The 27,994-nt window shown below is 43.3% G+C and overlaps 1 protein-coding gene across 1 annotated transcript in view; it reads left to right on the top strand.

The window, feature by feature from the left end:
* PREX2 (phosphatidylinositol-3,4,5-trisphosphate dependent Rac exchange factor 2) overlaps nucleotides 1–27,994 on the top strand; it is a 1,096,481-nt gene that overhangs the window by 501,814 nt on the left and 566,673 nt on the right. Inside the window, exons 15-19 of the mRNA XM_069220299.1 lie at nucleotides 2,101–2,176; nucleotides 8,711–8,783; nucleotides 16,939–17,081; nucleotides 19,450–19,542; nucleotides 22,347–22,495. Coding sequence (XP_069076400.1) covers nucleotides 2,101–2,176; nucleotides 8,711–8,783; nucleotides 16,939–17,081; nucleotides 19,450–19,542; nucleotides 22,347–22,495 — 534 coding nt within the window. The remainder of the gene's footprint in view (nucleotides 1–2,100; nucleotides 2,177–8,710; nucleotides 8,784–16,938; nucleotides 17,082–19,449; nucleotides 19,543–22,346; nucleotides 22,496–27,994) is intronic.

Genomic DNA, 27,994 nt, shown 5'->3' on the forward strand with positions numbered 1-27,994 from the left:
GAGGATCTGCCGACAAATGTACTGAAGCCCCCGCCCCCCTGTCTGGCCGCCAGGTCTCCTCTGCCGTCCAAGGGGCAACTGCTGGTTCCTCCCCCAGGAGGGGGGGAAGTCAGTTTCCTTCCAGCAGTGCTACCAAAGCCGTGGTCAGGCCCCCGGCTGGAGCACCAACTCTCCTTCCCCCTGAGCGGCCATCCTCACCAGCACCACAAGGCCTCCATTACAGGAGGGCCTCCGCTGCCGGCATAGATGGGGTCCCTCCCAGCGTCTTCGCGGCATGCAGTCTGTCTCCCCTGTCGGAGCACCGTTTTTAACTCATGCCCCCTTGTTGCTCATATAGGGGGGCCGATAGTAGCAGGATAGGGTCGGATGAGGAGTGGCTTGCCTCCCCGTGCACCTCAGACCCAGATGATACCCTGACCCTAAAAAGGTACTCCTTTGACAGCAGACTGCAGGCATGATCAGTCTTCTCTTTCTTCCCTTACTCTGAACCCTCACAGCAAAGGACTTGTTGAAGTTATTTACCAAAGAATTTCACACATCAATTGGTATTTTCTCTAAGCGCCCTTCAGTAATATATGTATGTATGCAGAGAAATAAAATTAATATCTGCCGGGCAGGGTTACAGTCAATCTTGTTTATTTCTTCCTCAGTGGATTCCAGCAAACCAGTAACTCATCAGTTGCGAAAATATACCTTCGACTTCATCAGGGCTTCATAGGTGAATCATGACCTATTCGTTGTGCATGAGGAACGTGTTGCTCTAGAAATATGATCCGTATTACAAAGCCTAATGTCAAATGAAATCCTGTCTAAAATGTCGTGTCAGTAAGACAGTGGAGGATGGTGAGACTTAGTACAAGGTGTGCAGCGTTTTTATGTGAAAAGTTTGCCTTGCAATGGAATATCCAGAAGGCAACCAGCAGTATGACCCATACTCATGTTGACTCTCTCATACAGTTATTCACAATCCTCTAACTCTAGGGACGTCCTTTCAGAGAGATTGTGAGGATTAACCTTCGAATCTGCTGCACATCTTTCACCCTTAGGATGGGGGTATTCCTAACACAACACATGCCAGGACATTATACTTAATTCACTGAGAAGCTCTATTACTCAAGATGGGCAGCACATATAGAATTAAACTAGATGTGGGGCAAAAAACCTAAGTGGGCAGGAAGCAGGGTAATTAGTTGTTTATGGAAGAGACCTTATCACTACGAGAAGAGCAACATAAACTCTGTTCTGCTTCATCATGTCTGTAATGGAATTTATATTGGGTGAATCTAGCTATGAAGTAATGTAATTCTCCATATTATGTGAGGGGTTGGGAAACAATCTTAGATTGTGTACATCTAGTGGGGAATACACAAATACATTTTACACGCATTCATGGCTACGATGCATCCTGGCAAACTCGTCAGGAGTCATCAACGGCATAGGGATTAATATATGTATTAAGAAAACTATCTCACAACGTCATGTTCCTCTATTCCTATTTTTATTAAATTTGTACTGACAATTTGACAGGAGCTAATCTGTGTCGCGCTCTATATACATAACACCGTCTCTCCAATTACACTGCATTGTACACATTATTTTGTAAAGTTATATCGTATCAAGGCTAAAGAAAATGTGCCTTCTAACTCGATTTCATGTGATTTAAAATATACAAGCACTTTATACTTTGGGACAAACATAATAAATGAGCACCCTTCGATTTACGTGTAAAGTGGTTACTTAATTCATTCGGTAAACGCAATCTGGGTGCACAGTATCATGTGCTACAAAATGTGCAGTGCTGACCAATATTATTGCTGAACATCTTTATCTTTTTGTACTAAGAAGAATCCTGAGCCTACACTGTTTATAGTCCATCCTCATTGGAAAATGTACTTGTCAGGAGTTGTTGATTCTGCACGCATATTGCACCACAGGTGCGTTTGGTCTCATTCATTTGAAAGATGAAAAACAACTCTTCTCCTAGGGTCCTACCAGTGGGCCGTTTGCGGTGTGTGTTGTGTATGCCATACATGAAGGTAGTGCACTCGCTGCTCTTTATCAGTTTGTAAAAAAATTCAAATCTATTTTGTGTTTTTGAAGGGACAAAGATTACCACCTAAGGACCTATAAGTCTGTCGTGATGGCAAACAAGTTGATAGACTGGCTGATTGCACAGGTAATAAAAATAACCTACTTTTTGCTCTTTGTGTTGCGTCTGCATTCGATGTTCAGGGATTGAATGGGAAACACTTTGACCTTCGTTCCGATTGGCCCAATAATTCCAGTGGGCCCAGTAACTGCAGTTACTGGCATATTGGAATTATGAGTTTAGAGAGAACACTGCTGGTGACTGGTATTCTACCCAGAGATTTTACCTGCCGAAAGCAGGCAAGGTTTCTGGGCAGGAATACCAGGAATTTCCCCTAAACATGAAATTACAGTTATTTCCCCACCCGTGCAATTATCAGAACCCCCTGTAAGAGTAAATCCAGTGTGAGGCGATAACAGGGATTACTGCAGCCACTCGTTATGACGGCCTCGGACGTTAAGGAAACCGGTTGTGCTGTATACATTAAAGAGTTAGGAAAGGATGCATAGGTCTTTAATAGGACAGATAGTACTGGAAAGTGGGGAATACATCCTGATAAGGTTTGGCACAGGGAGCATATCTTTGGGGATAACCGCTTATTGCATACAATAGGAAGCTGTTGTTTGCACAGATGTGAGAGTTAAACTTCAAAGTAGTATGGAAAACACCTATATCTGGGTTCTTCACTCCCTACGACCCTTTTCCCCATATATGCCTGCTGAAAACACACTTGCCTGGATTTTGACATCAGATTTTCCCCCAGTTACCTTAATCACTTCTGCCGTGGGATAAATGAAGTTGCTAGCAAATACAGACAACCTCTGAACATTGGTGATGTAGGTAACTAGGATGACAAATTGGTAACATTAGTACTTTCATGCTCAGTATGTGCCCTGCGAAATGAAAAGCAAAACGTAGCTATAATTTAGGAACAGAGAGAATGAATGCATAGGCAGTATAGGCCCTTTAAATAGGAGGCCCCAGAAAGAAGTACAGTATACATAAGTAGTGTGTGTCATTTTGAAGTAGTTCATCACACCACTTTACACCGGCATAAGCTGGAAACAGTGACTACGCTTAAAAACCCATCATAATTTTAAAACTGTATTCAAAATTTAGCAATGTGCCTTTAACATATTTTGTGACTGCTTACAGAAATTGATATAGACATATTAAGATTCAGGTGTTTCTGACCATTTATTTGCTCGACATTTCCTGTGTGATTTTCAAACATGTGCTATTGCGAGAGAAGCAAGTATAGCTTTGAAAAACAGAAATTCAATGTACACAGGCCCACATGGGATTCAAAGATCATAAAAATTGTGGCTATAATAGCAAGTCACCTGGCATTTTGACAGTTGATTCTTCACATCTTATTGTTAATCCCATTTTACCTCTCATTATGTCCCTTATCACTACCATCATAACAACTTTCAGGACTGATAAAACTCTTTAGACCTGAAATGGATCCACAGTACTTTTCCATCCCAATGACCTCACCTCACTAAGGGCCAGATGTAGGAAAATCCAATTTTGCGACTTGCAAAATTGGATGCAGAATGGTGTCTCAGACACCTTCTGCGACTCACTATGGGGTCGCAAAGACCCACCTCATCAATATTCATGATGTGGGTCGCATTTTGGGACCCCATAGCGAGTCCCTGCACTCACAGGGATGGTGGCCTGCTGTAGTCAGCAGACCTCCATGTCTGTGACTGCTTTATAAATAAAGCAGTTTTTTTTTTTTCATTTTGCAGCCCGTTTTCCTTAAAGGAAAACGAGTTGCAAAATGAAAAGTAAACCGAAACCATTTGGTTTAGTTTTTTTCAGAGTAGGTAGTGGTCCATAGTACCACTGCATGCTCTGAAAAAATATATTTTTTGACATTCACAAAGGGGAAGGGGTCCACTGGGGACCCCCCCCCCCTTTTGCGAATGAGTTACCACCAGTGTGACACTGGTGGTAACTGCGAGTTGGTTTGCGACCGCATTCGTGGTCACAAAGCAACTCTGAATTGCGATGCGGTCGCAAATAGGAAGGGAACTCCCCTTCCTATTTGCGGGTCGCATTCCCAAATTGCGAGTCGGTACCGACTCGCAATTTGGGAATGAGCATCGCGTTCGGCCGTTTGCATGCCGCAAACTGCGATTTTTGCAGTTTGCGACATGCAAACGGCTTACTACATCTGGCCCCAACTCTCTCTCTCTCTCTCTCTCTCTTTCTGCCTCTCTCATAAGGTCAACCTCAAACACCTGTTTTATAAAACTGTTGAACTTCACTATTACCAAACAGAGAATATTTTCAACTAATTGAATATGGTCAGGCATTCCTACTGTACTTCATGCAGCATTACCTCACTACTGATCACACAGTCCACAGATGTGGACTAGTGACCTTCAGCTCCAATTCCAGATCCTGCACCATCAAACCAGCTGCTCATATTCCATTTTGAACACTTCAAGTGCACATACCCCTTCCCCTGTCCAACTCAAACATATTTAGCATAGTTGTTGGTGTTCACCAGAACAGCTGATCATATTTGAGGCCATGTCTCCTCACATTTGTTCACTCCTACCACAGAAAAATCCAAAGGCCACATGGTGGACAATTTGAAAGTCTGGTTTGTCAGTCCCAATTAGCAGCCTACATACCTTAATTCATTACCTCTTCCTCAGCAGCTACATTACTGCTTTCACCCACTCAACTGGTCATGTTCTAAATTAGATCCTTTCGAAGATATTGTCTTATGGTCCACATTTTACTCCATCCCGTCAAATTGATTTAAAGACACACTCCCTCCTTCTGTGAACCACAACCCTTAATCTATGTGGTATTCGGTTCTAAAGGGAACCCCGGCAACCTTGTAAACTAGCCTTACAGCTCTTATTTCCTCTCTGGTCCTCACTTTGGGCCAGATGTAGGTAGCCGTTTGCATGGTGCAAACTGCGAAAATCGCAGTTTGCGCCATGCAAACAGCCTAACGCGATGCTCATTCACAAATTGCGAGTCGGTCCCGCGAATGCGGTCGCAAAGCAACTCGCAGTTACCACCAGTGTCACACTGGTGGTAACTCATTCGCAAAAGGGATGGGGTCCCCATGGGACCCCTTCCCCTTTGTGAATGTGGGCATAAAGGTTTTTTCAGAGCAGGCAGTGGTCCTATGGACCACTGCCTGCTCTGAAAAAACGAAACCAAATGGTTTTGTCATTTTTTTCATTTTGCAACTCGTTTTCCTTTAAGGAAAACGGGCTGCAAAATGAAAAAAAAAACTGCTTTATTTAAAAAGCAGTCACAGACATGGAGGTCTGCTGACTTCAGCAGGCCACCATCCCTGTGAGTGCAGGGACTCGCTATGGGGTCGCAAAATGCGACCCACCTGATTAATATTGATGAGGTGGGTCTTTGCGACCCCATTGCGAGTCGCAGACAGTGTCTGAGACACCGTTCTGCATCCGATATTGCGACTCGGAAATTGCGAGTCGGACAGACTCGCAATTTCCGAGTCGCAATATCGGACTTTACTACACTTGGCCCTTAATTTGTAATATCACACCTGCCTATACCAAACACTTCACAGTTTTTGAGACCATGATCCGTGCCAGGTATTAACTATATTGCATCCTTCATGACCTGTTCAAACTAAGAATTGGTACATCATTGAGATAAACACATAACATCTTCTTCTATTTATTACTCTGAATGTCTTCTCTCCTTCTCGACTAAGATTCTGAAAATTTAGCCATGCATGATAATTAATATCCTTACCTCCCATAAAATCACCCTGCTTCATTGTCCACAAATAACCCTTAACTGCTTTATTTCAGTCTTTTCCAGTAATATTAAGAAGCTTATTTAAAGCAATAGCCCAACCTTCCTTGGATCAGATTTGTACACAGATAAAGTAATAAACAGTTAGACATCCCACCTGAACCTTATAGTTAGGCCTTTGGAATAATTCTAGTGACAAACATAACACCAATGCAAGTAAAAGAAACTCTACTCACCCCATTCACCTAACTTATTTTAACTGCTCCAGCCATGCCCTGTGAAATTCTGCTGGATCTTTATGCTTCTCCTCTGGGAAATGCCTCTTGGGTTCTCATGGATATATGCCAATTGGCCTCTTCTTATTTAGGTAGCCATGGGTTAGGACTCTTCATAATCCACAACTCAGGTGGATACGCTATATTATGCACAGTTGTCCAGTAGGATGTATTTATATGTACTTGTCCTCTGTTTGTACATAGGATATTAATACAGTACTCTTTTTATCTTGAAACACATGCAACAATATGGTAGGAAAACCATTAAAACACACTATTTAATGCATATTCAATGTATTCATCATCACCGGGTGTCTGTGTATTATAGAAAAGACTACATTGTGTCCTTTTGTTGACTTTCTTCTGAAAGTCTATTACCAGTTTCCAAGGAGGCTTCATCCTGTCTGGTAACAGACAGGGGAAGGCTTCACACAACTCATTAAAAATGAGCACTTAACTTCAGATGGCTAAGTCCTCGTGAGACCTTCATAAGGAAATCTAGGTTCAAAAGTTGATGCATATCTCTGGTTGCAATAAGATTGAGTTCATATTTTGACTACTAATAATAGTTGCTTGCTAGCCCAACAGCATAGTGAACAGACACCACGTGATCATTTTGTGTTTTTATGGCATTGTATAAAACAGTCACTCCAGAATGAGCACTGCGCTGTCTGCTTTTACTTTTTTTAATATGGACTGAATAGTTGAGCCGCAGGTTTTTTCGATCACGTCATTGGATGTGTTGCAAGCTAAAAAGAGTATGGTATTAATGAACTAGGTAGAAACAGAGGATAAGTTAATTATGAATGAATCCTACTGGACAATTGTGCAAAGTATAATTTAGTAATCCTAATCCTGTTTGTGTATATAGGGTCAGTTCATTGTTCATATATTCCTGAGATTGACTGGCAGCCTTTGTCCTCTTTGTCGCTTTCTCCAAATCTGATACCACAGCTCATGTCATTCTACCGAATGGGCTAAAACAATGCCAAGGTCTTTAAGATTTTTATTTATTAATAATAGCTCTTTTTGATTCTTAAATGACTATGCGCTCACAAAAATGCTTTGTAATCAAGTTGAGAATGGAAAACTGATCATACAGACAATAACTCCAAAATGCATCACAACAAAATACCTTAACTTACAAAAATATTAACCGTAACATATAATAACATTTAATTTCTTATGTTGTACTCTAAATGTAAAAACAAAACCAATTTATTTAACGTACATTATTAATTTTCTCTTACAAAAACATAACATTTCTAAAAAAAAGAAAAATAATAAAAAGGGCTATAATAAAAATTTAAAAATCTTTTAAATTAACAGTAGGGAAAAAGTTGGACTTCAGAGGGGTACCATTTACTCTTCCCACTCCAATCTAAGCAACATTTGGGAAAGCATTTTATTTTGGAGGGGTTAGATTTACTATACCCACATTTAGATAGTGATGTCTCCTTTGTACTTCATCGCTACCCCTAGCTATTGTTCATTCTCCATGTAGACACTTTTGCATGTTCTTGAAAAAATTGTGCAGAGTGCAACCCACAAAGCTATGAATGGTTGTCCATCTTGCGTCATAAAATATATTCCTGACCTAATATCGCTCTGAAATGTAGCATTCTTAAACAGTGAAAATAATCAGTCTGGAGGATAATCTTTCTAATATTAGTCCCATAATTTGGAACTTGCCTTCATCCCCACGTTCTGATCATTAAAAGGCATCACAATGTTAGTGAGAAAATAATCTCTACATTTTAAATAATGTATTGCCTTCCTTTCACAATCAAAGCCATTGAAGCAAATCATAGTTAACTCTTTACATTACCACTGGATTTTACTGTAAATAAAAAGTTAAGTATTATGCCCACATTAGTAATTATTTGTTCTGTTATGGTGTCTACATTTACAGCCTGCTTTAGAGGTGGATGTTGATTGACTATCCCACAAAAATTACAGATGTCAGTGTTCTTGCATCCCCCTTCAGTCGGGTCGGAGAAAATAAACTTCCCAATGGCAGATCTGCTGTGTTCTCTCGCCGAGGAATGTCATATCAGCAGGAGTAGAGATGAAGTCCAAGATGTTCCATCACCATCTTCAGTTGTGAATCTTCTCTGTGACAGACCAGCCTATAAACCATGGCAGTCTGCCACAAGATGCCTCACACATTTTCACTCAAGTGATAAAAGAAAACCTCTAGCATGTCGGGGACATTTCTAATGTGGGTATTGTATTGCAGTTTGTTGGCACATTTCCAGTATGTACACTTTGTAGTGGAAGTTCCACAATGGTTGACTGTCTCCCCTTCATGAGAAAATGCCCAGTTGCAGCAATGTGTATCATAAAATTTAGTGCTGCGTCCTTTTCTGGTGTGTCATAGATATTTCATCCACCACACTTATGGGTGGGCTGTGTGACCACCCGAGTTCAAATTAGCCTCCTAATGTAGTTTAAAATGCTTTTATTATGAGCTGTAGTAGAAGAAGCATTACAGCACTGCTATCCCACTCTGGTCATTCAATGCATGTTGACAATTTCATATAAAATGTAAATAAATAAAGTCTTGTCTCGTTACCAGGGGGACTGCCGCACAAGAGAGGAAGCAATCATCTTAGGAGTAGGACTCTGTGACAATGGTTTTATGCATCATGGTAAGAACAATCTGAGCAGCAATCAAAATAGTTTTTCAGATCCCATTGAAAGAACACTTTTTAAAGTGACCTGTAATGTTTGCCAGTGTTGTGGCTGTATATGTAGCTTAATCTTATTCAAATTGAATTTCCATCTTTGAAAAATCAAGGTTCATTGGCATTCAAAGCAGTAACACTCTAAAATGTTTATACATATAGGTACCACCACACCATATTTTGTACGGTTGTCCCTGATAGGAGTGACACAGACACTGACAAGCATGTCCTTGGGGACTTTGCAGTTCACTGGGCTGGTTGGGAACACATAGCCATAACCCCCTGGTCATGTTTGAGAGGCGCCTATACACTGAAGAAGATGCACAAGCACTTTGGTGTGTGCAGCTCTGGATATTTTCCAAGAGAAGGCACCCGCTCACTCAACAGAATAGATCCCTGAGCAGATAGGACATCTAATGGAGGTCCTAGTCAGCCTCACTGAGAAAGACGATGGACATGGAAGTGGAAGAGGGCATTTAACTCAATTGTGTCTTGATAATGCCCTTGGTATTACAAAAAGCTCCAAATTATTCTACCCACAGCAAGAATGATTCCTCATGTAAGCCCTGTGAAACTGTGCTTTGAGCAGCCCACAGTTCCAGGAGACTGGCTATCACTGTTGGAAGGCACCCTTTGACATAGGATGGCATATAAGACCTGTCCACTGGTGACTTCAGCACACTTCTATTTACTCATCCAGGTGGTAGGTTGTTTCCTTGCTCTGCTCCTACCAGTGCTGCCTGCCAAAACTCTGAAGCATGCATGGGAATTACTGACCCCAGAGACTGCTACACTCCAGTATTTGCTTTTAGCCTTATTTATAGGACTGCTTTCTTCCATGCTCATTGTGTGCTTCTTCTTTCCGTCCTTTCTCTCAGAATCTCTCTCTGATGCAAGGCTTTACCAAGCAGGTTTTTGCACCCAATGTTTTCTGCCTACATGCCTCTCTATACATGTATGAATGTATAGCACAACCCTAGACAAAAGGCAGTGGAGCTTTGTACATGGGCAAAAGCAAAGATACAGTCATCAAGTGTTTGAAGGGGTAGCTGGATTCTAGGAGAAATAGCAGACACTTACCTCATTGTTATGTAGTGTTCTTTAGAGATGCACTTCTTGAGCTCATTCCTAAATTGGTCAATCAATCACCATACCATCCTACCCAAACTTTTTTAAATCCCCAAAAGCACATCAACAGGCACACAAATGTGGATTAAGTGCATTAGTTCTGTATTTAGTGAGCGATCTAGAGACACTCTATGTAGCTATCACTCGTTTGCTTGCTAATCATTTTCTTAGAGAGACTGATGAATAAAAGAGTTATTGTGAATTATGATTTGTGATGTTGATCAGTTAATAACAATAGCCTGTTTTGTGCATACAACACCCCTGCATTTCTGTGTCCTGTGAACTACAGGTTTTGCTATTGCTTGTTTAAAGGTACTTAATGTACTGACCGTGAAACACTAGAATGATGATTCTGCTTTGCTGGTATTGGTGAGTTTTTAAACCACTAAACCATCCTGATGATTAATGCTTATGGCATTATGTATTGTCAGGATTCCACCTATTTAACCTACTGCAGGTACTATCATCCCCATCATTTGTTCTACCTATGTGTCTGGTTGCTTCTAACTCACACTACCCTACTCACCAGAAACCCACAGCACAGCCTGTGAGCAGGAAATTCCTGTTACTTACCAACTTAGCTGCCAGGCACCAAATGGCCACTACATTGTGGAGGAGCAGTAGTATTCAGATCTCTGCAGGGAGCCAAAATGGAGTGCTTAGACCCATTAGGCCTGGAAATCTATTGCAGGAGCAATCCCTGACTGCACCTGAAGGGTACAGTTGGGTAAGAACTAGTGGGTATGTCAGGGGCCTAAAGCTCACCCACTAGTTCTAATCTTTAAAAGCACACTGGCATGACAGTATATCATCTATTCTGGTCATATCATTATAGATCCCACAATTGTGAGCACCCCCTGAGTGAAACATCTAAATCAAGACATGGACCTGCAGCAAGTGTAGTACCGGGGCACCAGAGGGAAAGCTAGATGTGGCTGCTGCTTCCCATGGCGACCAATAGTTTACATTCACCCTGCATACAAAGAGCATGGGTTAACTGTGGTCTTTAGACAACCACACTCCCACACCCCTCACAAAACTCATAGCTTTCTACATGTCTAGGAGTGACATATTGTGCAGGGAGGTATAGCATAACCGGACACAAAGAACCACTGTTACATGTATTTTGATGGCTGGTCCTATACATGGGTTGCTTATAGAGTGTGTTTACTCACACCTTATTCAGGCCAGGGACTGGCTAGAAAGTTAATTACAATTAAACTCCAGGAACGTCAGGAAAGGAAAATTTTATTTTTTTAAAGTTACTTTTCCTTATTGTTTATTGAAAATCTGACCTCACTCTTGAATTTGATGTTTAAAAACTATTAAAAATAGTTGCTTAGTTCTTTTTCTAGATATTCCCAATCCAGAAATAGAGTATTACAATTTTAATCTGTACTCCGATTTCCAACAGGTAGGTTTGCCACAATGAAAATAGTGTTTAGGACCTTGTCACTGTAGAAAAATGGTCAGATTAATTTTCTACTTTTCTTACTTTTAAATACTATGTCATCTGCCTTGTAGGCTACAGGGCCTACAAAGGGATAACTTACCAATATTTAGAAAGGAGGCTTTTACCTGTCATAACGAATTATTGCAACAGGTTGCACTGCCGTTTAAACTGCAGCACTCAGGTTACTTTGGTAGGCCTGAACTCTTGCTTTTTATTGTCACACTTGTGGATGGCACAGTAAGTGCTACAGGTATTCATTTTTCATATGGCCCACTTTTAAAATATTGTGTGCCTTCCCTTGTGATTTACAAGGCCTACATATTGTGACATTAGACATTTTACCTGTCATAAAAGATTATTTTGACATGTCCAACTGCAGGTTTAAACCACAGCACTGAGGCTGCAGTGGAAGGCCTGAATCCATGTTTTATCTGTCACACTAGTCAATAGCGGCAGTCCACTGGTGACGTATAACTCTCCATTACATGGGCGCTGTTTCTACACAATATACTATAGCCTTATAGGAGAGTTTAATAAGTCAATCAGGGATTAACAAATTTCTACAAACATTAGTGGTCAGAGCGCATACCCTGGGCAATGAAAAGCAGTGCCCCAGTGTGCAAAGTCTATATCCAGCAATAAAATTTAGCATAAAATGGAGATTACCATGCAAAAAGGGGCATTTTCTCACTTGTCTACATATATATTTACATTTTTTTTATTGACATTTCTTAACCAACAAAAAGGCACGAGCAACATCCCCACTGCGAGGCACATGCTCCAACATTCCTGGTATTAGATTAACCAGGTACTAATGTCACATCGCATTTAGAAATGGCATAACCTCATTCATACAGATAACAAAGTCTGGACCCCTCATCGAATTTGCATATTCCCCTTATCCCGCCTGTGAGCGTGTATGTCTCGAGAATTCAACAAAGGCTTGCGGGGAACTATGTGTACAACCTGCAATTTCACCCAGTCCTTCCATATTTTTAGGTGTTTCTGAGGACAGCCCCTTGCACTGTAGAAAGGATGCTCCAGATCCATACAGTAGTCCATACCCTTGGCACTTGTTTCCACAGGAGAGGCTGCCTTGTCTTTCCATGCCCTCATGATATCGCGCTACACCACCAGTAAGCTTAGCCATAATATCGCTTTTGATATCTGTTGCCCTTCAGGTCATTTGTAATGTGTGAAAGGATGAGCTTAGTGTCTCTGGGAAAGGGCCAGCCCCACACTCCCTCCAATCCACCCAACACACCCCTCCAGGAATGAGAGAGAACAGGGCATCGGCAAAACGTGTGGGACAGATCCCCGTGAGTCCCCGCATCACATGCAATCCCCCCTCGCTATCAATCCCATATGGTGCAATTTTGTCCCAATGAGATAAGTGTGATGGAACAGTTTCAACTGTATCATCCTGATTTGGGAGGCTACTACCACCTCATTCAGTGCCTCCAATGCCTCCTGCAAGTCCTCGTCTTCCATCTGGCCTAGCTTCCCTTCCCACACCCATATCACCAGCCCCATGGAATCAGGCAGATGACATAGTATCATTTTATATAACTCAGACAGTTTATGTGTTTTTATATTCGTGAGAGGTAGCTTTGCTTCCACATGGGAGAACTGAGGAATGTCTTCCTTCAGCTGTATGCTAGGTAGGAGTGCATGACAAAGTTGTAAATATTGGAAAAATTGTGTGTGATAAAGTTCAAATTCTTCCTGCAGGTCTTGAAAGGATTTCATTGTTCCACCGTGCAACACATCTCCCAATGTGGATATCCCTTGTAAGATCCCAGTCAGCAAATACACCCAGGGCTCTCACCTGTGGATGTCAGGTACCCTTCCACAATGAACTCTCTAGTGTCAGCCTATTTGCCCACCCAATGGCCTACAGAGCAGCCAACCACACCCCAAACACCACTTGCATGGCATGTGGAAGATTCTCTGACATGTTCCAGCCATACTGTCGGTGTGGGAGATTCTGATGGCCTACAAGCCACCCCCCCCCCTCTGCAAATGCCGGGTCTTCAAATCCCTCAAGCCACCAATTGTTTATTACTAGCAGATGTGCCGCCCAATACTACAAGAGCAAATCTGTGGTGGCTATCCAACACCCGTGAACCGGCCGGCAGCATTTCCCGGGCATACCTTCCATCCCCATAACAGCAATCTGAGTCGTTCATTTACTGTCTTAAAGAATGCCTCATCTACCGGAAATAGATGATTCTGTAATTGATGAAGGAGACGTGACAGGGAGACCATTTTTAAAATGGCTGACTGTCCTATCAAGGAAAGTGGGAGAATGGAACAAAACTTGATCTCATATGCAAGGCCTTCCAGTTAAAGTATTAAATTTGTTTTGTAGGACCTCCGTGCCTCTACCATACCGAAACATCCCAGATACTTGAATCCCGAAGACAGCACAGATATCCCCACCACCCATGGCATATCAGTGAGTCAGGACACTATGGGGTATTTGGAAGACTTGTTAGTATTTATTTCAGGGCCTAGGTACATTCTGAAGATTTGGAGAATCTGAAGAGCTCTGAGCCCAGTAGACACCGGATCACCCACGAAGAGGAAGATGTCATCCGCATAAAGCAAGATCATATTACTCACTTCAGGAGACCTTTGAAAACCCCAAAACAAGGCCCCCATGCGTACCCATGCCGCCAAGAGCTCAATCGTGAGGGCAAAGAGCAGTGGCGATAAGGGGTAACCCTGTCATGCACCTCTTCCCATCGGGAACCAATCAGAGGTCTCCCCACCGACTCACACTCTAGCTGAAAGATTGGTGTATAAGAAACGCACTCTGTGCATGAATTTGAGTCCAAACTACTCCAATTCAGGAGTGCAAACAGATACTCCCAATCTGCTTAGTCGAAGGCCTTCCTGAAAATCAATAGACATGAGGGTCCTGTGGCCTCGAAAGCTCCTATTCAACACTATTGCATCTTGTACTCAAAGCAAATTGTGATGAGTGGCCTAGCAAGGCACAAACCTGGACTGATCCAGATGAAGAAGGTAAACAATGACTCCTGTCAGTCTAGTAGCCAGCATCTTTTTACTTCAACATTCAGCAGGAAGATTCTACAAAAGTCTCCACAATGCGTTCACTTTCTGCTTGGATTGGGAATTACCACTATTTCCACTGTTCTAAGGTCTGCTGATAGCTCTCCCTCCTCCTGTACTTCTACGAAGGACTCCAATAATAGAGAGCCTGTCTAAGGCCACACTACCCGCGAGAACTCTGCTGGGACCCTGCGCGTTGCCTGCCTGTAGTTGTGCCAATGCTGCTCAGAATTTCACACAAGTGACCTCTGCCTCCAGGGAGTTGCGGTCCTCTGGAGACAATTGGGGCATTGGCAGGTCATGTACAAAGGCCTGTAAATCCTCTTGTGGGCTCGTGGGGTCTGCTCTGTGCAGTTCTTTATAGTACTTCGCAAAGGCCTGTGCTATGGGTACAGTTCCTGTTAGTCTAGTGCTGTCCTCAGCCACCAAATAAGCCACAGGGACTCCCGCCTCTCTAGGGGTGCACAGACAGTGCAAGGTCTTACTGGCCTCTCCCCCCCACTAATAAATCCTGCTGCATGTGGCCGTCCACCCCTCTCTCACCTCTTAGGTGAGTTCTTGTTTAAGTAGTGTCTGCATATGCAGCGAGTCGAGCAGCATGGCACACATGTCTATATTTAATGACACAGAAAAATGCTTTCCCTTTAATCCTTTTAGGACTGTAGTTATTCTTAAGATATGAGAATGTAAGGATGTGTGTGTGTTACAAGTGGCACTTATGCATCTGGACCTCTTACCTCCCATCATGGGAGCCCATGTCACCTACTGTGCCATGTACTGGATATTTGCACTGTCTGCTGAGTCCCCTTCTAATTGTCCAAAAAAGGGTGACTCCTCCCATTAGCCACTGGATCACTCTGCACAGGGCAGAATATTTGAAAGTTGTCAATGCCTCCTTAAGATCGTCCACAATAGAAGAAAAATCAGAAAGTGTAAAACCTTCTTGGAAGTCTCTTGAAGTTAATCGAAGCTGAAGATTTGAAAGGAAGAGACTCACAAAGCACCAAACCCCTTGCAAGGAACAGGAAGGAGAAAACAGCCAGGGCAATTTTCAAAAATAATGTAGAAAATTCCAGCATCAAGGAGCAAACATAAGAAGCAAAAGGACAAAGAACTCAACATAAAAAGTAAGCTAATGTCTTGTGATGCATCCTACACATAGAATTGCCCCCTTATATATATGGTTTAACTGTAACTGACATCACAAAAAATGATCTTACTTCACCTTAGATTGGAATCTTTAGATTGCATCCTATGAACAGATGACTGTCTTGGAATGGGTATGTTTTAAGGCATGGCCACACCCTTATTCTGGAAATAATGGCACATGCTTGTCAAGCAAAGAAGTCCAAGTTTGATGTCATTGTATTTCACTCTCCTCTGCCGCCATTCTTGTGCTGTACTCCAGACAGATTGGGTAAAACCCCTCCGACTGTCTGTAAGTGTGGAGACACCAGGGCAGTTCCATCACCACATGTCAGAATACGCTCCTTACTTTTTAGTCCACCCAGGGTAAGCTCTCAACTACATTCTCAGAGCAGATATAACACACTGCCAGTTCTGCCTACCTGCACCTTTCCCTGCTTCTCTCTAGCTCCTGCCTGTACCTCACTCATTGCTGGCTGCTTAGAACCTGGGAACACCATCCAGCTTTGTCTCCTGGCCCATGGCAGGAGCATGGCTGATCCTCCACACTTGATGCCAGGGTCTATGAGTACAGGTCTGGGGAAGATGGGAGATCTCCATTTCTCATCAGCATGGGCGTAGTCAATAGGGGCCTGGAGATCAGCCTGCATGCCAGACACTGTCAAACAGAACTCCTGTTCTTCTCCAGTCACTTTCTAGGAGAAGGGGACTTGATCAGACACCAGTGTATATTCCTAAGATGTTAGGCCATCTATTAGAGGCTCTGGTCTGGGAGAGACCTAGATCCAAGGAGGCACTGCAGCATGTGATGCCCTTAAAGCTGAATCCACTGATGTATAGCATTTCAGTTCCATTATGGTCTAGTTCGCCAAAATGTCTATAGATGTTACTGGCATGTACCTCAAACATTATTGGCAATTTCAGGTGCCTCAGCTCTCTTAGAATGGGAGAGAGCTGCAATGGTTTGGGCATCGGTGTTGCAGCGTAGAGGTGAATCCGCTCATGAGATGAAGGATCACATTTTGGGCTGCAAAGAAGGGTTCACAATAGATTATGTAAAATAAGTTATGAAGGCATCAAGAGCAAACATTACCTACTTCATAATGCCAGGCATAATTTGCAAAATAATTAGCAATTCTCTATAAATACTGTTATGTGGATGATTTGAGTGTCTGCCAGGTATTGCATGCATTAACTGAATGATGTAACCAATTGTGCGAATTTTCCACTTTATAACATGTTCTACAGAGAAACATCATTAATCTGCCTGATTCCCTATGGCATTGTGAAATGTTGTCTTTACTTATCAAACAGTGCTGGAAAAGAGTGAATTTAAAGATGAACCGCTTCTGTTCCGTTTTTTTGCGGATGAGGAGATGGAGGGCTCAAACATGAAACACCGGCTCCTCAAGCATGACTTGAAAATTGTGGAAAACGTCATTGCAAGGTCGTTATTGGTACGTTTAGTACAGTTTGCAAATGAATGCAGTTGGTGCATACATGAAAATATATTACTGACTTATCAAGAATATGTGGCATAGTAAACAACAGTCACAGTGTCGCATAGTACTAATGCTTTAACTTTTTTCACTCTTCACATTTTAGCAATTGTTTCTTATGTACTCTGTCACTTACCCCACGTGCCATGTCATCCACCTATACATGTAGTAGTGCATGTGTTTTACAGCACAGCACATTGTCAGAACCTCTAAAAATGTAAGTATGGTATGAGCTAGATATTGCCAAATGAAAAGTACAGGCCCTCCTCTGCCCAAATAAAGAAACCGCCCCAGCTCCCACACATGAACTATTGCAGCTGTTTTATAGGATGTGCGTCGGGAATTGACTGGTGTTGTGGTTTTAGAAATTATTGAATTTTATGTTTGAACCAGTGCTGCAAGCGCTATGGCAAAAGTGGGACGCGCACAGTATCAAGAGGCTAACAGTTAAGGAAAGGGAAAGGGCCCTGGGCTGTATACCAGGCATTTGCAGAAACTTTTGATTGAAAAATAGTATCTACATGCTACCTACCTGACAGCCAGGCGCCTTAATAGGATATTAGCAATGGACACACAATAATGCCCTAGATGTGGCCTTAAGGTCTTGGACTTTTTTCACATGGTGTGCAGTTGTTAAAAGATTACCTCTTGCTGGACGACTGCCCTGGCCTACTTAACAACTGCATTGATTAGAGAAGTTAAGGAAACCTGACAGAGATACCTATTAGGGTTATACCCTTAAGCCAAGGAGTAGCAGGCATGTGAGGAATGAATTGACCGAGCTCTAGTTTTGGCAAAGAAATGCATTGTCTTGCCTTGGAGCTCACATTATCCCCCCCAGGAGATAGTTGGGTCAGAAACGTGATTACACGGGCAAGGATTGAGAGCACTGAGCTGGAGAGAGAGGGGTGTAGAGGCTGCAGGAAATACTCAGCTGCACATACTGGGGACGAACTATTGGTGGCTTAATAAAGGAACCATACTGCTGGCCGAAGGGGAAATCAGAGGGTCGCGCACTTACTTTGAAAGGTGTTGGGACAGGGACGGGGGATACAGAAGGAAGAAGGGGCTACAGCACAAAAAGAGTGATAATATAAAGGAACGGAACCTGGGAAAAGTGTTGTGTATGTTCTCTGTTTCGTGGTTCAATATTGAAAATGTTAAATGCACAATTATAATCTGTAAAATCCGGCTCAGCAGTTTCCGTAGTCAGCAGAATGTACAAAGAAAAAGAAATGAATAACTTAATATTGGAGTAAAATTGTGGAAGACACTTGAGCATGTATTTTAGGAACACCTGAAGGACTGTGGTGTAACAGTGTGATTACATAACAAAATCAAACAGATTCACAAAATAAATACTCCCGCAGTGATTGTAGTGGTTTACCCGGGGCACTTACCCAGAGTGAATAGGAAGCAACAGCATGCCGGTGCTGTGACCCGTGCTGTGGCTGTCTCAGAACGGCCCTGCAAGTACAGTACCTTCTTCCTTGCCACTACAAAGCTGTGCCACAGCCTCAGAGTATAAATGGTCTTATTTTACTGTTACTTTACTAATTCTTCTCCATTATCATAAACTTTACAGCCATTGGAGGTAAACTGGAGTCACTCTTACATCCTAAATCCAAGATTGACATAGTGAGAACCGGGTGACATTTAATAACTACTTCATACAGCATAACTATTATGGTTCATTGGACTAGATCACAGTGTGCATTATAAGCCTGTGCAGCAAATAAAGAAGCGAACGACTGTGAAAGGTCAGATACCCCAACTCTTGAGTTCTTTCGTTACTTTTTGATCCTGAAGTGGAACTCCCAGGCCCCACCTCCACAGCCTCCCTAATGTTGTTTTGTTTCATTTCTGAAATCCAGTATGTATAGGCACTCCTGAGGCCTAGTGGCTTATGTTTTAGTGAGGGTGCCGTGCTCTATCCTGACTGATGTTAGGCTCACGGAACTTCTCTTCCCCATTCACGTCAAACCAGATGTCAGAGGGAAGGGCATGCTCCGTGGTGGACAACTCACCCACTCCCTCCCCTGACATTATCACGGGTACTCATGACTGACGGGTGTGGTACCAGAGAGTTTGTCGGCGCCTGTGCCTTTAAGTAGCATATATCCAGTACTGCAATTTTGGGCCTAGATGTCTAGAATTGAGTTGTTGGTAGGGTTTATAAATAAAAGATGCCCCCTACATTATTCCCAGTCAATATATTGATTCTGTACACAAGAGGTCATAGCACTGCCAACAGCGCTATTACATTTTCAGTTATTTGATGATGCGGTTTTTGAACTACTAACATGTGTCGGGGTTTTCTTTGCAGATTAAAGCTAATGACGGCAGCTATGGGTTCGGTCTGGAGGACAAAAATAAAGTGCCTATTGTGAAGTTTCTGGAGAGGGGATCGAATGCCGAGGTAGAGCTTTCCAGATGACATTCTAAAGTGTATTTTTTAATTCTTTGGTTCTAAAGTGATAACACATGTCTTCTTAAGTATGTACTACACGTGGTCAGAAACAAACTACACACAGATTAGAATCACCAGCTATGTGATGTCTCAGAAATGTGTCAGCTGTCTCGGAGTGAATGATAAACTTTCATTGCGCACATATTAAAACAGAATTGGTTCCCGTTGCTGGGGTTTGATGATGCTGACGAGAAAAAGAAAATAAAACAATGAACACATCTTCTAATATTTTATGTCCAAAGAGGATGGTTTAACTCTAGAAATTTAGTGCCAAGAGGTCAAAATATTCAGATCAATATGCGCTATGATACAAAAAGGAGTTTGGACAGGCATGCCACATCAATAAAATCCTTGTTTAGTCATCCACTAGAGCCTTGCGATGTGCTAGCGGGCTGGAGAAAGCAGTTTAATCCCACCCAAGTAGAGGGTACAAAAAGGAGCCTTGAAACTACAGGCCTTTCGCCCCTAACATTATTCTGAGATAAGATCTGTCATTCATTTATTCTTTCATCTAGCATTTAGTCTTTCACCGTTCAACAGACTGGTGAAAGACCAGCCATCCATCCCCAAAACTATCCATCCATCGTCAAACTAATCCATCCTTCGATCCTTTCACTCATCCAACCACCCATCCATCCACCCATCCATCCACCCATCCATCCTTTCACTCACTCACCCACCCTTTCACATTAATTATGAGCCTTTGTCTGTCAGTTGCAGTCAGAAAAAGCCCACCAAGAACTGCACCCCCACTGTAGCTACTGAAGTGGGGGTTTCACAACGCCCCTGTCCAAACCTATCCATCCATATCCAAATCTATCCATCAAACCTATCCATCATTGCTTCCATCCATCCACCCATCCATCCCTCCATCCATTCATTTTTTCAACCATCCATCCATCCATCTACACTTTCACTCCATCATCCACACATTCACCCATCATTCCTCAATCTATCCATTCATCCATCCATCCATTTATCCATCCATTTTTCCATTCATCCACTCTTTCATCCATCCACCTTTCCTTCCATCCATCTACCCTTTCATGCATCCATCCACTTTTCCTTTCATCCATCCATCCATCCATCCATCTATCAAATCATTCATCCATCCACTCATCCATTTATCCACCCTTTGACTCAGTCATCCATCCTTTCACTCAGCCACCCACCCTTTTGCCCATCCATCCACTCATCCACCCATCCAGTTACTCTTGCACTCATCATCAAATCTATCCATCAATAGATCCACCTTTTCACTCATCCATCCATTCCTCATCCTTTCTACCATGCATCATTTCACTCACCCATTCATCCCCCTTTCACTCCAACCAGCCTTTCACTGATCCATCAATCCATCCACCCATCCATCCACCCTTTCACTCAGCCATTCATCCACCCTTTCAGTCAGCTATCCATCCTTTCACTTATCCATCCATCTTTATGTCGATCCTTTCACTCATTCATCCAGCCACCTCTCCATCCACCATTACACTCACCCATCCATCCACCCGTTCTCTCACACATCAATCCACTTATCCTTCGTGTTACTCACTTACCCAATCACCCTTTCACGTTAATTATGAGCCTTTCTCTGCCCAGCTGCAGACATAAGAGGCCCATCAAGAACTTCTCCATCCGCTGTAGCTGCTACAGCCGGGCGTTCACAACACCCCTTTCCACAGCTAGGAAGAGGGCTAACTCACCAACACCTACATTCGTGGGACAATCACTGGCTCTTTGACTAGAACATCACACAGCTAGGGACTGCCCTTGTATTTGGAGTACAGGAAGCACAAATAATGGTCACATGTTAAGCTGTTGTTGTGTGCCCTGTTTGTAGGCATGAGATCCTCAACAGAGGCAAAGTTTCTCATGGGAGCTAAATTCATAGCAGCCAACTTACCCTAAAGATGAAAGTGAGCAACTAACAGATGTTCTCTCTACAAGAAAGTTGTTAGTAGAAGAGCACCAAAGGACCATACTGTCCTGTTGATTTACTAATCGTGCCACTGGTTAAAGCTATTCTGCAATTGCTTCAGGTACATTCGGACTGGTTAGCTGGTTCTGCAAATAAACAATGAGATGAGAAAAATGGGCCAAGGGTTGTCTAGCAGGGCTCATTGAGTGCATCGGATGTTTCCTGAGCTAGATGCATGCGATGTGGCTGGCATTAAATGGCTCCAAATGAAGTCCTTGCCTCTGGAGGAAGCCATCTTATTCTTCTTTTCTCTTTCTACAGACAACTTCAATAGAAGCTACACCTTTAAGAGGTTACTAGTAACAACTTGAAGCCTAAAGCACCAATAAGATAAATAAAATAACTCAAACTAAAATTGAATTAAGTATCAAGAGAAGTAGGTTAATTAGTAAAAGTGGGAAGGAGTTTGTGTAGATTGAGGCTTGCAGGTATTTTGCCGTTTAACTGGAAATTACAGATATTATTTAGCATATTAACAATGCTTATTGGGCGTTTTATATTCTTTTCTGCAGCCCACTTTAAATTGTGTCACCAGATGCCCAATTCTTCAGAATGTCATGTCTTTTTATGATCTGAAAAGGTGTGTGGGTGTTGTACATGTCATCTTTTCTCTCTGGACCTTGTGACGTTTGTGTTAGACCATACAGTACCTATGCCGTGATCAAATGAGTGTCTCAGTTCTATGCATTGTTTAACACAATATTAAAGATACATGTATAATATAGACAACGTGCCCTGAGGATGATGGCATTATTTTGTGATGTATCTCCAGCTGGCAGGCTTGGAAGTTGGGAAAAAGATATTTGCCGTCAACGGTGACCTCGTTTTCCTGCGGCCCTTCCAGGAAGTGGATTGCTTCCTGAAAACATGTCTAAACAGCAGAAAACCCCTCCGAGTCCTTGTGAGTGCCAAGCCAAGAGAGTAAGTATTGCGTTTAAACCCACGGTGGAGTGAATCTACTGCACTAGTAGTAAGCCGGAGAGATTGCGAAACATGTTTAATTTTATGAGACTTTTACATTGGCTGCATTTCTGTAGTCACGCTCATTTATGCTAATAAATATTTATTCTGGTGACTCTCTTTGCCATATTCGCTTAAAACTAATCCATTCTGGGTCTTTGTTCAATCTCACCTCCAATTTCAGCCCTTGCAGGAATGATTGCGGTGAATAATATCCCTTCTAAATAGATTGAACCCCACCTTTTAGTTTTAAATGAAGTCTCCGCTTTCCTCAAAGAAAGATCAGAAATGTTAGAACTGAGTTCCTATTTGGCAGGCTATTTGTGCAAGTTTCTGATTGATGTGTTTCGCACAAAGACGTGTCATCTAGTAAATATAAAACATTCATTTAATTGAAATTTTCAATGCATTTTGCTGTCACATCATTTTTATACAAACAGTATTTTCTTAGATTTCAAGGATTGGATACTTCCTACTCTTTGTAGCCCTTTTTAGGGTCGAGCCGGCGAGTGCGTGCGCTAGCACATGCATCTCACTTGTGAGACTCGTGTATGGTAAAGGCTTGGAACCCGCCTGTCGCTAACCATTTGTTGGCTTGCATGGCACTCTTCTTTACAGTCTCGTAATTCGTCACTGCAGGCCAAGTGCCATTTCTGTTCCTCTATGTGAAGCAGGGACCAAGCACTGATTGATTCAAGTAATCAGTGCCTGTCCGCTGCTCCCGACATGACAGAGTGTTTTTTAACTGTTAGTACCCGGCAAACAGAAGGCTTGTGACTGGCAAAAACAAGCCCAACAGGACACACAAAATTGCAATGCTTTATTTTTCTAGCTATCTTTCTTTTATTTTGCCAAGTCGTCTTTTCTCACTTTTAGTCACGTTTTCTTGTGTTTTTGCTCATGGGTGCTGATTATCTTGTTCTAAATATTGCAAAGCAACATGGGGCATATTTACAAGAAAGTTGTGCATAATAGATGATGCACCACTTTTCTTGTGCCCTCAGACCGACACCTACCGACACCATGATTGCGTTGTATTTATGATACAGCACACCATGGTGGTCCTTAGCCCAATAGAGTCAGAATTGTTGACACTATTGTGGTGCTTTGCTGCACTAGCGTCAAAAAAGTTTATGGTAGTGTAGCAAAGTGCAAGGAGGCCCATAGGTTACTATAGGTGTGTCATTTTAACATGTGCTTTGAGCAGGCTTTAAAAATGACGCCAAAAATGCCACAGTGAAATCTTGTAAATTTCACAGCGCCATTTTTGCTGGCCTCCCAGTGCCGGAACACCTCCTTGCATACATTATGGTCGGCGCAGGTATAATGTGGTGCAAGAGGTTACAAAGTGGGGCAATGCATGCATTTCACCAATTTGTAGATATGGCGCGGCAAAAATGCCTCTTTAACACCAAATTAGCCTAAAAAAAATGACTCCAATGTGACACAAAGAGGCGCTAGGGGATTGTAAATATGCCCTATTGTTTCTTTAACATGTGTAATTTCTGAAATAATGCTTTAACACATAATTGTGTCGTACACCCCAATCCACCCCACTCCAATCCTCCCCTTTACAATCCACCCCACCCCACCCCACCTCACCCGCAACAATCCACCTCATCCCAATCCAATCCACTTCAACCTACCCCATTCTGATCCTTCCAACCCACCCCAATCTAATCTGCCCAAATCCAAAACAATCTGCACCACTTCAAAACAATCTGCCCCACTCCAATCCAAAACAATATGCCCCATTCCCATCTACCCCACTCCAATCTGCCACACTCCAATCCAAATCAATCTGCCCCACTCTAATTTGCCCCGCTGCAATATGCTGCACTCCAATCCAAAATAATCTGCCCCAATGCAAATGAAAATAATCTGTCCCACGCCAATCCAACCCAGTCTACCCCAGTCCAATCTGCCTCACTCCAATCTGCTCCACTTTAATCCAAAACAATCAGCCACACTCCAATCCGCCCCCACTTCAATCCAAAACAGCCTCTCCCACTCAAATCTGGCCTACTCCAATCTAAAACAATCTGCCCCACTCCAGTCCACTCCACTTTGCCCCACTCAAATCCAAAACAATCTTACCCACTCTAATCTGCCCACTAAATCTGAACCACTCCAATCCAAAACAATACACCCCACTCCAATCGAATCCAGCTCACTGCAATCCACTTCCCCGCTCCATCCCAATTCACCCTACTCCAATCCACCAGACTCCCATCCAAGCCACCCCACGCAAACCTAATCCACTCTACTCCCATCCAATTCACTCCACTCCACCCTTATACAGTTGCCCCACTCCAATAACAAACAGTTTGACTCACTGCAGTCTGCCACACTCCAATTCAAAACAATCTGCCCTTGTCCAATCTGCCCCACTTCAATCCAAAACAACCTGACCTATTCCAATCCATTCCAATCTGCCCCACTCCAATCAGCCCCACTCCAGTCTGCCCCACTATAATCCAAAATAATCTGCCCCACTCCACCCTGCCCAACTCCAATTTTAAACAACCCACTCCATTCCAAAACAATCGGACCCACTCCAATTTACCCGACTCCAATGCAGTCCACCTTACCCCAATCCAATCCACCCCACTCCATCCCAATTCACCCTACTCCAATCCACCCTAATCCACCCCACCCCAATCCACCACAATCCACCCCACAACTATCCATTTTACACCACACCAATCCAATCCACCCCAATCCAGCCCAGTCCAATCTACCCGACTCCAATCCAATACACTTTACCACAATCCAATCCACCCCATCCTACCCCACCCCACCTTACCAAACTCCAACCAGTCCAATCCACTCCACGCCAATCCAATCCACCCCTCTCCAGTCCAGTCCAACCCACTCACTCCAGTCCCTCCCACCCCACTCCAATCCAACCACTCCAATCACCCCACTCCAATCAAGTTCACTGCTACCCAGTTCACCTCACTCCAATCCAATCTACCCACACAAACCCAATGCATTGGACTTCAATACAATCGATTTTAATCCACCTACTCCAGTCCAATCCAGTCTCCACTGATCCATCCTCCTCCAGTCCAATCCACCTCACTACAACCCACCTTAATCTACCCTGTTCCAATCCAGTCCACCCCTCTCCAATCCACCCCACACTAATCTAATCCACCCCACACCTATCTAATCCAACCCACTCCAATCCAATCCAATCCTCTCCAGTTCACCCCACCCCACCTCAGTTCACCACAACCCACTCCACTCAATCCACTCCACCACACCACAATCCACCCCCATTCTGCCCACCCACCTCTATTCAATCCCCCAATCCAATCCACCCCACTCAATCCAGTCCTCTCCACTCAATCAAATCTATTTCACTCTAATCCACTCCACACCAGTCCACTCCACCTCACCCCAATCTGATCCAACCTTATTGGATCCACCCAATTCCGATCCCCCTCCAGCCCACCCCCTCCAACACCGCCTACTCCAATCCACTCCACTCCAATCCACCCCACTACAAACCATGCTACCCCACCCACACAAATCCAGTCCATCTCATGTTAAGCCAGTCCACCCCACTTCAATCCACCCCACTACAACCCACCCTACCCGACCCAAATCCACCCCACCCCACGCCAATCCAATCCACCACACTATAACCCACCACACTACAATCCACCTCTTTCCAATCCAATACAATCCACCCCACCTCATCCCATTTGTCCACCCCATTCCAATCCAGTCCATCAACCCCACCTCAATGCAGTCTACCTGTGATGCTATTAATTGTATTTGACCAATGACTTTGTGTTTCACCACTGCGCATATTAGTTGCTCAATGTTCACCAGTAGCACATTATATGTTTTGTTCAGTTTAGCTGCCTATTGGCTTTGACATGGCATTAGCCATTACATTCTGCATTCAGTTTAGCTGCCTATTGGCTTCGACATGGCATTAGCCATTACATTCTGTATTCAGGTCAGCTGCCTATTGGCTTTGACATGGCATTAGACATTCTGTATTCAGTTTAGCTGCCTATTGGCTTTGACATGGCATTAGCCATTACATTCTGTATTCAGTTTAGCTGCCTATTGGCTTTGACATGACATTAGACATTACATTTGATATTTAGGTTAGCTGCCTATTGGCTTTAACGTGGGGTTAGACATTGCTGTTGAGACATTGCAGATGAGCTGTGTTTTTCCAAGCTGTGTTTTTCCACATGGTAGACCAAGCAGTGTTCTTCACACCAGACCTTGGCTGATAAGAGCAGGCAGATTTTGTGTTTACCTCGCAATCCAGTCTGAGAACGAGTGAGCTCGGGAGAATTGGCCACTCTCCAAGTTTCTTCGGTTCTCACACTGAGTTTGCTTTTAAGGATGACTCTGGACTACAGCAGAGGTAGATTGAATCTGCTTGACTTCAGACAGGAACGGAGACGTCAGTTGCCTGTCTGCCGTTTGGGTAGAAAATCTCTTTCTCGTAGTTGACAGGAGTCATCAATTTGCAGACCCCAGAAAGATGAAGCTGAGCTACAGGCCCTACGGTGATGAATTGTGACTTTTATGCTTTGCTTTGAAGTTATGCAATAATATGATCACATATATTTGCTGTGTACATTGCAACTGAGAAGTACTTTGTTATATTTTGCTTTCATTGCTGCGACTACTTTTGAACGTGTGCTTCCAATCTACTAATTTCGTCTCTCAGGAACCTCGTGGTGGAGGATTAATAACAATAAATGTCTTCTTTAAACTCAGAAGTGCATTCCAGAGAGGTTCTGTAAACTCAGTTATGAGATAAGAGCAGGAAAGCAGAACACTACCCCACTCCAGTCCACTCCACTACAATCCACCCCAATGCAATCCAACACAACCCATTCCAATACAACCCACCTCACACCACTCCAATCCCTCCCACTACAGCCCACCAAACCCCAATCCAATCAACCCACCCCATTATAGTCCACCCCACTACAGTCCAATCCACCCAATTCCAGTCCACCCCACCCCAATTCCCCACCTCACTCCACTACAATCCAATCCACTCCATCCTCACCAAAATCCACCCCACACCAATCTGATCCATCCCACTATAATCCACCCCACTACAATTCACCCCTTTCCTATCCCCCTCACCTCATCCCAGTTGTCCACCCCATTTCAATCCAGTCCATCCACCCTACTGCACCCCAATCCACCCCACCTCAATGCAGTCTACCCCAGTCCAGTCCACTCCACTACAATCCACCCCAATACAATCCAACACAACCCACTCCAGTCAAATCAAATCTACCCCACTGTACCCTATTCCAGTCCAATCCATTCTACCCCAATCCAATCCACCCCACACCAATCCAATCCACCTCACTACAATCCAATCCACCCACCACTTCCCAGTTGTCCACCACAATCCAATCCAATCCAATCCATCTACCCCACCCCACTCCAGTCCACCTAAACTCA

Source organism: Pleurodeles waltl, chromosome 2_2 (assembly GCF_031143425.1).
Source record: "Pleurodeles waltl isolate 20211129_DDA chromosome 2_2, aPleWal1.hap1.20221129, whole genome shotgun sequence".
NCBI classification, from domain to species: Eukaryota; Metazoa; Chordata; class Amphibia; order Caudata; family Salamandridae; genus Pleurodeles; species Pleurodeles waltl.